The following is a 13231-nucleotide window of genomic DNA, read 5'->3' as shown; positions in this document are numbered from 1 at the left end:
GTACTGATGTGTTTTTTATTGGGTAGTCATGCACACTGCGGTGAATATAAAGTGAACCTCTTGTTCGTTTCCTCCTTGATGATTCAAACCCCATTCAGTGATTTTTAATAAAACACAACAGCACCATATCCACAATCACACCTTTGTACTGATTACACTTGTCTCTTATTTGACTGCTGTAAAACCTGCGGGGATCGCATATCTCTCCCATGCATCCGAGTAAAATACATTTCAAGGGTTTCTGAGGAAGATCGCTTGGAACCTCACTAATATAAGTGTGGGAACAAATATTCAGCCAGATCCATTAATGTTTGACGGATGTAACAAACAAAGTGCCAGCAAAGAATGAGCAAAAGTTTGAGATGTAGAAGTAGCCTTCAGCCAGCAAAGAAAGGATTTCAGCGTACTATGTCAGATTTCTTCATGTGAAAGTGAAACATTTTCAAAATCCAGGTTGCACTTTCTCTTGCCAAGCCTAAAAAAAAAAAGGAGCACGCCACATGAATGATAAGAACCCGTCACAGTTTGCAGTCACCTGCAGAGGTCTCTTGGCAAAAATGATGAGCTTCGGATCACCGCCAGTTAATTTTAGGGTTTTCAAACGAAGCATGTTGAATATTTTCTCTTTGGAAAAGTATGACTCTCGAAGGTATTACCCACTTCAACAGGAGGGATATTGGCAAAGACAATGTTGTATTACATCACAAGATGTGTCCTGACATCAGTGAACAGAACAGGGCCTCAGTCATGACTAATAGAGACAGCATCGATGTTTTAGCAAGACAGTAAAGAGATTACATTAAGACTGGTTGCCCGGATTGACAAAACTTGATAAAACATCCACTAAATCTTCTTTAAGTTTGTTTAAGAGGTAATTGTTTTGAACTATATCAACTCGAGGCTTATGGTATCAACTTAATCATGTCGCAGTTCCAAAACAGGAACCATCAGCTGGGCAGCTCATCAAGAAATGTTTTCCTTTCAAATGACTGATGTCCATGCAGATGTTTCTTTAAGGTGCTTTGTGATATTTATAAAAAGAACAAGTAGTGCACATTGTGTCTAATGCCTTATTGACAAGTCGTGTGCACCGGATCAAGGGTAACATGGATCCGACTGAGAGGGAGCTGTTTGTGTTTGCATGGGATGTGGAAGTGGTCTTAATGCTTTCCCAAGATTGGTGTTTACATTCATCTTTGCCTGGAAGGTTTTTTCTCTGTCAGAGGAATGAATGAAAAGCAGCTGGTGTCTGCCCTGAGAAAAGCTATGCATTTAGAAGCATGTTTTCATTGTCCTTGGTACATCAGATTTACAATATGTGTATTCCCAGTTGCTAAACCTGTTTAAACTTGATAGTGGTGGAAATTATTTTCTTCGTTCTTTGGCGGCATCTTGTAAGTGGAAGTGACTTTGAGTATATATGGAAATGTGAGGAAAGTGTTTTTTGGTTGTTTTGTTTTTGATTTTTTCTTCTCAATGTTAAATGGTTCCAAGACAGCCACAGTAATCCAAAAATCAGCAACTGAAACTACGAGCTTATGTCTTTGAAGTTCAGGGTAATTGTTGAAATATAATTTTTTTTATTATTATTTATTTATTTTTTTTTTTTAATGAAGCACAACATAAATTTAAACAGTTTAAACAGTATTTAAAATAAAAATAATAATTTAAATAATTTTCCGAACACCTTTGAACACGTTGTGGTGCTACTGTGGGTGGGGGGAGGGGGGCACGTACAGTCGCTCCTAAATAAATTATAATGAAGGGATTGTGGTCCAAAACTGGTGTTTCTGTGCAATTGAAGACAAATGCCTGTAACACTTTGCAGCCTCTGTGCCAGCTGGGCCTCTGGCTTAGTGAAGAGACCAGGAGCAGATACTACAGAGTACATCTGCATTCAGATTTTCTCCACGTTCCGTGACATTTTAAACAGAGCTTTTTCCTCCAGCGAAGAAGATGAACCATTTGGTCGTGAGCAGCATGACACTCCTGACACACACCCACGCGCAGGCATGCAGGCACGGGGCATGTACGCGACAACACGCATACACACTTTCACATCCTCTCTCCGTCTCCCCCTGAAGTTATGTCAGAGTAATTCGGTGCCTGAGAGATCTACTGTAGTCATTCTTATAGATTTGCAACAGCTGCTGTGTGCCGCACAGATGCAGAGCATGTCAATATTCTGTTCAAATCCTTTTATTCTCCTTCTCTATCTGAAGACAGATTTAGAACAGCACCACTTAGTCCAGATGAATGAACCTGTCTCACTGAATAACTCTTTTTTTTTTTCCCCCTATGGAGAGAGTTTTGGGTAGATGTGGGTGGGGTGTACTCTCATTGTTTCATCTGTTTTCAATTCTGGGAATTGAAATGTAAAATGAGCAACATCTGATGATTGCTGGTTTTCATTCTGGCACAACAGGGACAGCAACATAATGTGAAGACGAAATTAGAAGAAGAGGAAAAAGAGGGGAGATATTTAGCACTGGCGGAGCTTCTTTGTGCATTTGTGTTCTTGCTGTTCTGGCAAAAAGCAGTCAATTAAAACCCGGCATTGATGTGAGGATTACACTATTAGTTGAGACCAGCATTCTCATTAGCTGCCGTGCCACTGTTGGGCAGAAATGTGTGGTGAGTGAGGGAGAGGGCTTGAGAATCCGCTTGCTACAGTCGACTGATTATCGTTTTGACTTGCTGTCTTTGGTAAACTTGTCTTGTTTTTTTCATCTATCCAGCCTGTGGCCCATCTGTATGTCAGCTGTCAACACTTCTGTCATCTTCTTAGCTCATTGATTGGGGGGGTTAATCCTACGTTTCTTCTGTACTGTCCGAAGCCTGAAGTTTCACTATCTTTTCACAAGTAGCTGGAGCAGGGGAGATGGGGCAACACAGCAATAAAGACCACGGCTGAGTGTGTGGAAAGTCTTTCAGTTTAAGCAAACGTGCTATGGGGCAGTAAATTTAAAAATTGGCTTGATGGAAAATTGGAGGAAAAGTCATTACCTGATACCCGAGATTATAATAAATAGGAAAGCATTTCAAAGAGAAAACTTAAAGGTGTTTCAACTCCAGTCAACAGTCCCTGAACTTGACCGAGGCATTTAGCTGACACTCGTCATGTAATATCAATAAGTTCTACCATTTACTCAGTCACTAATACTGAGAACTAACTTTTCATTAAAATTTTCAGCAATAGCCTGGATCACTTCACAGTTTTAATTTAGTTCTTACATATACATGCGTCAGTAATTTCCTAATGTGAAGTTACTTATTCTTAAGAGCGAGGTCAGTTAATTGCACTTAACTATCTGCTACATTTACATAATTAAAACAATTTAAATTCATTCAGTGGTGTTCTCCTCTCTGCGTGCATTTATGTGTTTTCCATCACTGGGTAATTGTCAGTAGCTGCGTGTTATTACATTTTCTGTAGGGTGCCGCTCAGATGCATGAACTGGGTGGTGACAGCTGTGTATACCAATTTATTCATAAGCTGTGTACTCTAATTAACCAGGATATCCAGACCAACACTTGAAGCAACTAGATCACTCATGTAACACTGAGATAATGTTCTCTCACTGTCAATTTCTCTTTTTAACTCACACACACACACACACCCTAGGAGCCTCAGGCTCCCTTCTGTACCGTACATAGTGTTTTATGAATAAAATGGAAACTTCATCAGACATTATCATATGATTAAGAATGGGAATTAAGATTCAAGGAGAAGTTGAGCTAATTTGAAGTGGGTTTTGATTGTGCTAATTATATAATCTTTTCCTCTCTCATATTTACATCTGGGCCCATTAAGAAAAATGTCTTGAGAATGCATTGTAGTGATATTCCTCCTGTTGTATCTGGTTGAATGTTGCACAACAAATAATATTCCAGCACCACATTAGCAATTTTGTCAAAAGCATTTATTTGTCGTTATCGCTGTGCTGAGTTGCGGCTCCTGCACTCAGACTATTAAACAGCTGTACATTGTTGTGTCATTATCATATTCAGGGAATCAAGAGACAAAAATGGAAACTTTTTTGACATTTTCATGTTCCTCAATGGTGCCAGAAAGTATTTTTCAGGTAATGGGAGCAATTTGAAGAGGCGTTAGATTAAAACCCCCCAGCACTTAGCCTTAGGGCAAACCAGCCATCTGCCTCCATGTGGAAAAAATCATCTATACAAGTCTTATTTTTGTCTAAAAGTGAATAGCTCAAAAAAGAAAAAAAAACATCTTTCAGTTGAATAAAGACAAGACTGGGATAGATCTGTTTGAGAGTAAAGAAAGGAGGTTGCAATTTAGGGCTCGTCAATTGAGACTTCAGCCCATGTTAAAAATCTCTGTCACTGATGGGGATCTTAGTTTCAGTGACCACACCGAAGCTATAAATAAATCTGATTTGCCATTTCAAACATGGCCTTTGTTGATACTGACATTTGAAATGGACTTTTCAGAGACTTTGTGTCTAACCAAGAATTAGAGAAACTTAAATCCTCCACAGTTGACTGTTGCAATGATCTCTTCAAATAAAATCAATAGACAGCTCAAGTGTGCTCTGAATGCTTTGCTGGAGTTTTACCTCACAGCCAGCTTATTTAAAAAGTTTTACAGGTTGCCAACTCGCTAAATGTCCTGGGCCCTAAATATGTTTTTAAATATTTGATGGGTGCAAACCTCGAAGCGCTCTAAGATATCAAGGAACTGGTTGCTGGTGCGCAAGTTAAAACCAAACTATGACTTTCTGCCAGCAGTCTGCCCACTGCTGGAACCACTTCCTACTGACCATATGAAGTTAAAACAAATCCATTTCAATTTTATTTGACATGGATAATTTAATAATTTATTCCTGCTCCTTAACCAGATAGTATGACAGTACAGAATACAGAATATAAAATATGTGCTCTTTACTCATTTAGCTCTTGGCAGCAAATTGAATGACTTCTGTGATAATTTGTGCCTTGCCATCCGTTGTTTCATTCGTACTGAAAGTACTCAAGGAGATCATGAACAGTCTGGCCCATGGAGTCTCACACTTTCACTGCGCTAGCCTCTAATGGCAAAACCAATATGTAGGTCAGGCGCATGGAAAAGTTACTGCACCACTCTGACAACATCAAGATTGGTTCTCTTCAGTCAAAACATTGCTGGGAGGTCAGGTTCATGTCAGCACAGCTCGCAGCCCAATACACTATCCAGAAATATAAAAATACTATTTGGTTTGCAATTGTATGTTCAAAACGCAAATGAATCACGTTGGAGACCTTTGTGGACACCTGTTTCAATTAAAGTAACAACTTCTTTACTTTTTCCTGGGCATAAGGTGACTGACTGAATAAGTGGTGGAGTAGTTTATACCAGCAGCTGCTGCCAAGTCTATCTCTCTGCATAGAGTTTGCAGGCTCCTGAAACATTGGAGTTTTCACTAAAGTAGCACATGCAGCTGCTAAAAACGATTAGAAAATCCATTCATAGTTTTGCTTTCTCTGACATTCAGATTCACCTTAGACACTGAAACCATCGTGAAATTTTACTGGTATGATGTCAGTGTGACAGTCAACAGGTGTTGTCTGTGTTGCGTAGCCATGGCTGTCTGTGTCAGGTCTGCGTCTCACACAGTGTGTCAGCTCCAGCCCACTGATATGTGTGCTGAAATGAAAACAAGACGTTCCACAGCTACCACCCACGCAGCACACAGCCAGTCGCTTCATCCAGCCACTATGTCCCAGATAAACTACATACTAATTTGTTTCATTCTACATTGTCAAAAATTGCTTAGTTTGCTGCCAGCTAGACATTATTCAATAAGTCATTCACAGTATAGCTGTCCCAATTCTTTACACTGCATTGAATAGTACATATCTTGCTGATATATTTTCCTTGGGTCTCTCCCGTAGATAACCATACCATGGCGTCCCACTCAGCAGTCAGTATTCGGATTCTGGATGTGAATGACAATCCTCCTGAACTGGCCACACCGTACGAAGCCTCCATATGTGAAGATGCCAAACCAGGCCAAGTAAGTGCCTCTTGGTTCCAGATCAAATCATGCCATTTGTGTGTCCTCAGTAGCAATTTAATATGTATGCTCATAAACTTGACAATTGGATAGTCAGAAGAATATCGGATTTCTTTTTGCAAGGGAAAGATGAATATTGTGCTGATGTAGCTTCACAGATTGATCCCCAGATTCATTAGCACTGATGATAGTGATTGCAGAAATACCAAAACACAAACACATTTCATTGACATGAGATAAAGAAAAAAACAAACAACATGCAACAAAGAAACTTATTGCTCACGGGTTAATCAGTTTGAAGGGCCAGCACCAAGAACAGCACCCTGCCTACACAGTATTGAACGCAGCACATTTATTTATATAGAAGGACTAATTACCGATACAAAGGCAACTGGAATGTACTCTGACATGGATCATATATTCTTTTGAACGTGCTATTTACACTGAACACACATGCATTGAACACAATTAACACATTAGAAACACAAAACAACTGCACAGCCAATTTCACATTAATTATCACATTACGTGACTTATCCCTAAAATAATAAAACACAAAAAGAAATGATAGCATGCATTGATTATTTATTATACAGACTTGTATTGGTGTCTAAACAAATACGTTAACACTTTTCCGGGCTTGTAGAGAAGCAGGTCTTGTTTTATACGGTATCATGGGATGTATTTGTAATGTGGGACTGAATCCACAGTCCGTGTAATGTTTATCCCAAGTTTATCTTTAAGTGTGTATTTTTCACAGAAGTTATTTGTTTTGTAAGAAATGAAGGCAGATTTGGCTTTGGGGAGTCAGTCATGCAGACACAAGAAGAAGACAGAAAGATCTCAATTCAGACTCCGATCGTCACTGAGATACTGACACCAGTGTCACGTCTTCTGTGACCTCATTGGATTTAGACGAAATCAATGAGTCACAGTGAGCAGTATTGTTTCAGGCTCAAATTTAAACTGTCTGCTTCATTCAGATTCTGCCTGGATTTAATATAAACTGAATGATGTAGAATGTATAGTGCTGTCCTTGCACTTCCATCATTCATGATTTAGACATTAACCTCAAATCTACCAGGCGACACAGACGGCGTTACGAATTCTTAAAGAACAGCAGGTATTAGAGTGTATTAAAGTAGGCTGCATACGACTCATCTGCTATATTCGAAAAGTATGAAAAGTACCATGACGGTTAAGCAATTGAAAATGAAATGAGGACAAGTAAAAGATACACAAAAGGACGGGACACCTAAAAAAAAAAAAAAAAAGGATTGAATTACCTCACCATCAGTATTACAAGTTAACGCTGTTACATTTGAGCCAGTCAGTGAAAACCATAATAGGAAGCAGAAACCACCATCGCTCTAGCCTGAGGGTGACCATCCATTTTTGATCTTGGGAACAAATGATAATGAAAATTTCCAAAGTCACGGTTCGCTTAATAGTTTTTTCCGGAGCTTTGAATTTCTTCTTTGTCAAGTGTTAGCATGGAGATCATAGAATATCAACAGGAGGTCATACAGTATATCCGTCCACGATCCAAATGGTGATTACAGCCAGCCTCAACAGCAGCAAGTTTCAAAAATGTTATCACAGATTCTGGATTGCTCATTCTCAACAGCCTATTTTTCTTTTTGTCTTCCCAGAACTGCCTCCCTATTTCAATAATTTTGGTTTGGATAGTTTTCAGTTTCATGCCATGATCTAACAATCCTGACACTTTATACCAGAGCTAATTAATAACTCAACTTTTGGGCACAATTTGCCAGAGTTTGAGTGCCAAAAGGAAACAGTTTTTCAGAGAATTTTTTGATAGATTTTTTTCTCTCTCTCATTATCAGTTTTTCATGCTGGATAGAGATTAAAAGTCCTATCTGTGTCAGATTCATGTTCAGAGACCTCCTGCTGGGCAGTTTTCTTTATAGAAGACAGTTTTTGATTCTTTCAAAAGTTGTATATGGAGAATTATAGTTCTCCTTATTTGGGTTTTGTACCTGTTTCACAATGTCACACAAAGACAGAGACTGCAGTTGCAGGGTATCATTAATACCTTATTGTCAAACATGTGAACTTTGAGAGAGGAGAACAATCTCCGCGAATGATTTTCTTGCGCATCATTACCCAGTACCAATCAAACAGTGGGAGTGTGTTTAAAATAATCGAGACAAAAGGTAGCAGCAGTCCAGCTCATTCCACTGATCACCATTAAAACGGACATAGTCATTTGGGTGTTTTATTCTCCTTACATAGTCAACAGGCTCTGGGCTAAGTTAGACCCAATTATCATGTGCAGAGCAAAGGAATAATTAAAAAAAAGCAAGGCTTTAAAATGGGGCCTCCATGCTGGAAGCTGCATTTACATGTGTAATGAGGCTCAGACCTCTCCTCCCCTTGATCTGCAGACTCTTAACCACTTATTGCCCCCCTGTGCCTTTGCAGCACCGTCCATCTCTCTAAAACGTTGTCTGGTCTGATCTCTCTCACTCCCACCTCGTTCCCTCTCCCATCTGCAAGAGCCCACATTAACCCTCAGCTCCTAATCACACAGAGATGATTAGTCTTCCAGCAAAAAGATCATTGCTGGCTCTCAGCAATGTACAAGAAAAGTTATTTTATTTTATTTTCTTTTCTATGCTCTCATTAGCAAAAATATGTAATGACATATTTCAAACTTAAAGAACCAAAGAAAGAAAATGGAAAAATAAATACATGAGAATACGTCATTGTGTCAGTTTAGCAATCAGCCATCCATCTGTACATCTGTCTTGCACGGCTTAAGAACTGGGAGGAACCTTTTTCTGCATTATCCGTTCTTGAATTGTTTTATCTCACATTTTGTGTCTTGTTGGGCGGTGACCACGCTCTGAGTCGACTGTTGAGATTGAATGAAAATGTGTTAGCCTTGGGTCAAAGGCTTTCCAACGTTCATTTTCAGCCTCAAGGGTAACCATGAGGGTGCATAGGGGAAACAATTTTCTCCTCCTGTTATTTTCACAATAATATTTTAAAAACTGGTTTCCAGTTGTTGTGAGTCACTGCGTCTTTGCCTTTGAAGAATGAATCGTGTGAAGAAAATGTTTTGGGATCTGGAGTCGCTGCTTGATGAGATGGTATTTCTAGCATTTTATAAAATTCATTTTTGAGGACGGAGCCTTTGTGCTCTTGTCCTTTCAACTTCGAGAGATGCGAGTGACGGAATTAACTAATGAATCACTTGTTTATAGAATATATATTTTCCTGCACTGAATTAGGAAAAAAATAACAGTGAAGGTAATGAAAAGATAAACAATGAAAAGAGTTATAAATTGCTTTGACACTAGAAGTCAGTGTAATGTCTTTGAATTTCTCCTCATCAGTAACTGAAGTTTTGATTCGCAAGATTTCAGCCAACCTGTATATAAAACCCTCAGCATCTTAAGGGATAATAGAGTTGCTTGGCAACTGTCTGATCAGAGCGAGTTGACCACATCTGATATTCAAGATAGCATTTTCCCCGTTTTTTGTTTGACTTGTCAAAAAGCACCATCAAATGAGATTTGTGGTGACATGCGGTGAAGGAAGGTTCAGCAGAACAGATGATGTCACACAGCTTTTATCAAACTCCGCCATTTTTAAGTTGACTTTTTCTCCTCCTCCTGCCTTTGTGCTAAGTAGCCCAGTACCACTTTCGGGAATAAGAGCCGCACACACGCACGCAAACACTGCAGAATCACTGCAGATAGGTCACATGTTTGAAGGCTTTATTACTCAGTACATCGTGAAACAGGTTTGATTGATTATAAACAACAAAAATGTTTGAGTAGTCCCCTGTAAACTGTGCAATCTGTACAATTACAAAAACCTCAGTCGTGGTGTAAAACAGAATCTGGATTCACGTTAAAATAAAAGGGTAAAGTCAACATCACAGCACTTTGAAAGAATGTCTTCCAGGAACCTTTCAGAAATACTGCCACAAGCTATTACTGTCAGTGTTCCTAGCCTGTACAGAGCTTTTCCCACAAAGTTTCTACTTGGAACAGAACTAATAATAGTCAAGAATGTCACACAAATCTTATCTCGTTGTCGTCTTATCTGAGACCATGAGGCTATTGATCAGTGGCTGAGAGATCCCGTGATGAAGACTGCGAGTCTACAGCAGAAAACGGTGCGTTTAGGGGACTTTATCCGCCCGGAACTGACAACTTGACAGTTGTACATGAACACGAACAGGCTGCTTCACACATCTGTAAGATTCATTGACATTATGAAAAAGTCCTCACGCTCGCAATCTCTGCTTAACCTTTAACCAAGTAAACTGTAGGAGCATTTACAAGGGACGATATCTCGAAGCACTAAATGCCTGTTGCTTTCCACCATGCTCTTATTTCATCAGTAAAATAAGCTGCTAAAAGACTAAACCAAATGTTTGAAAGTAAAATGAGCTTGAGTTTTCTTTCAGCTCCCCAGAATGTTGTTAATCCATCTGGAAACTCAGCGCTCGGAAATAGGCATAATTAAGTCCATTTTTCTTTCACCTGCAATAGATGTCATGCGCTGGCGAGCTGCCCTCTTTTGCATGTATGTGCCTCCGGACCCAGTGAATGTGCACTTTGCTGTCTTCGTCCGGCCTCTGTGAAAAGGAAAGTTAGAAAAGAGGTTTTCAGGGTTTGCTCAGTTTCCTAAAAAGGAAGCTTTTTTTATAAGCTCACTACACTGGCAGAATTAATGCAAGCCCACACAACAACTGTTTTACAACTGAATTGACTGTCAAATTGCCTAACTCCAAATTCAAAACGTGTCACAGAAGAGCGGTCCTTCAGTTCCATGTTGTGAATCAGCAAAAAAGCTGCTTGTGATATATCATGCATATCCCATCGGCGATGGCAGGACTTGATTTTGGCTAATTATAAGTAAGCAGTAATTTGTTTCATGTGGAAATTGTTCAGTCAAGCTGTTGGTGGAACACCAAGGCATATAATATGCTGTTTTTAAGTTGAGTGTTTGACTAAGGTGACGCTTACTGTGAAAATATACCCCAAAAATTCCTCCATCTACAGCATGTCTCTACACCTCCGTCATCATCTGTCAGCTCAATAGCTGCTTCACCTACAACAAAGCTTCAGAAATCGATTTCTAAGCTTCAAAATGCAATTTATTGAAGTGTACAATTAAAAAAAAAAAATTATCTATTTATATTTCATATTTCTATCTCTACCCACCTAGCTTTATAAGCTGCATGTTTTTACAAATGATTATATCATATGCACAGCCACACATGGATGCTTCTGCACACACTATGCACTAAAAATGCAGAAATGTATGCGCACGCCTACACACTCGCTGCTCACATAGAATTTATTGCTGCTCTCTTAATATGTCAGATCTACCCCCGGTTTACAAAGCTAATGAGGTGCATTCCATTGTCTCCTGTTGTGTGCTGTGTTAGAACCCAGTCTCGTTCACAGTCAGCTCACTGGCTCGGGTCCAGCTTTCAGTGGAACCACAGAGAAAATCAGATTAACCTAAGCCTTTTAACTGCGACTGGGTATGATCCCATTTGAGAGTTGGCAAGGCAACCTATTTTGTTTGTGTTTAGAAGGAGAATGCGTGTTGCCGGAGAGGGAAGGGGTTGGCTGAGAAGTAAATAAAAGATTTTTATTTTATTTTTTTTTTTTGAATGGGCGACATGGGCTAAGCAGATTTTGCCTGGGGACACGGTTCAAGCCAGGGCCGTGACACAAAGTGTTAAATAGCTTGTCACCTGTTTATCACGGGTCCTCCTGGGGCTGCGAGGCAGGTCGAGGTCCAGAAGTGGAGAGAGGAGGTAAAAATACATGACTTTACAGTAAGAGAGAAATAAAATTACAGGGGCAGAGTAAATGCAGATTGGCTTCACATTTCCACCTTCCCATCACATGGATCACCTGTGCTTATCCATGACAAAAGAATGTATTTCATCATTTTAGAGCATCAGTTACAGGTACAGGTTACTGTTCGGCTCTGTAAATCTATTTTCATCCACCTCTTTTTCTGTACAGTTTTGATTCATGCATGAAAACACTCAGTTGGGAATGCTAACAACGTGTAACAAAAAAAACCAAAATATCATAAAAAGGTTTCTAAATGTGTTTTAGATGGAATGGTTGGCACACTGCTATCACTAAGGTGTTGTAAGATATATTAAAAACATTTTTCACCACGCAGAATTTGCTTTTTCCTCTTCCCTTTTTCACTCGTCTGTTTCATTTTTCTATTCCACTTAGAAGAGCTAAAAAAAAAACGTAATGAAAAAGAAAATAACTTTATACCACAAAATGTTTTGGAAATCTAACCAGAGCTTTATAAAACATCCTGATGGATTTAGCCCCCATGAATTCTTGGAGAAATATTTCTCCCATAATTCAAAGCGGTAACTTTTTTAATTCGCTGTCCAGATTCAAAGCTCCCTGACATTTTGATCTTTTGGATAATTATATTACTTTGTAATTATTGATTGCTGTTCATTTTACCGTATCATGTAATGGCAATGAATGGCCATGATAATAAACAATGTCCCTTTGATTCTTTAAGCCACACTTCAACTGAATCTCTAACTCAAATCAGTGATTGGTCTCTTAACTGCAGTCGAAACTCCTCCTATCAATTATTGTTTTTTCCAAGATGCTTCTGTTCTTTTGAACAGACTTAGGACCTTCATTGGCTACATCAATTTCTTTGTACTGAGAGAATTGCCCTGGATAATAATAGGAGGTAAATCTGGAAAATTTACCTCCTATTGAACTTGATCTTCATTTTATATTTTTAAACTTATAGAAACAAAGCAAACTGTAGACAAATTTTTTTTTTATAGTTCCAAAGCTTGAAATCCTCTTAATATCTGCATCCATGTTTTCATTTCTCTGTTCGTCCATTTTTGCTGCACCACTGCGTGGCACGTGAGGACAGTCTGTTCCTCGCCCACCTTGTGGTATTTTTCTGACTAGATGAAGAGGGACAGATATCATATAGTGCCATGTGTGCAGAAAAAAGGTTGGGTGGAAAGCCAAATGCTAAGTGTGGCCTCGGGAAATGAAGGCCTGTCAACTTCGCCATGCTGTCTCACAGCTGTTGGAGTGCGTCACTGTGACGGATCACCTCCGCTTGGCCTCGACACCGCCAACCTCCAACCCCTGTGAAAGTGAAATAAAATGTTAAATGCTAAGCCTGTCCGAAACACAAACACTCAT

General features: G+C 39.3%; 1 protein-coding gene across 1 annotated transcript in view; it reads left to right on the top strand.

Moving 5' to 3' along the window:
• Window positions 1-13231, top strand: part of cdh22 (cadherin 22) — a 66212-nt gene that overhangs the window by 37615 nt on the left and 15366 nt on the right. Inside the window, exon 8 of the mRNA XM_029501778.1 lies at window positions 5899-6020. Coding sequence (XP_029357638.1) covers window positions 5899-6020 — 122 coding nt within the window. The remainder of the gene's footprint in view (window positions 1-5898; window positions 6021-13231) is intronic.

The sequence above is a fragment of the Echeneis naucrates genome, chromosome 5, assembly GCF_900963305.1.
Source record: "Echeneis naucrates chromosome 5, fEcheNa1.1, whole genome shotgun sequence".
Classification (NCBI taxonomy): domain Eukaryota; kingdom Metazoa; phylum Chordata; class Actinopteri; order Carangiformes; family Echeneidae; genus Echeneis; species Echeneis naucrates.
This window is presented reverse-complemented; position numbering and strand designations above follow the sequence as displayed.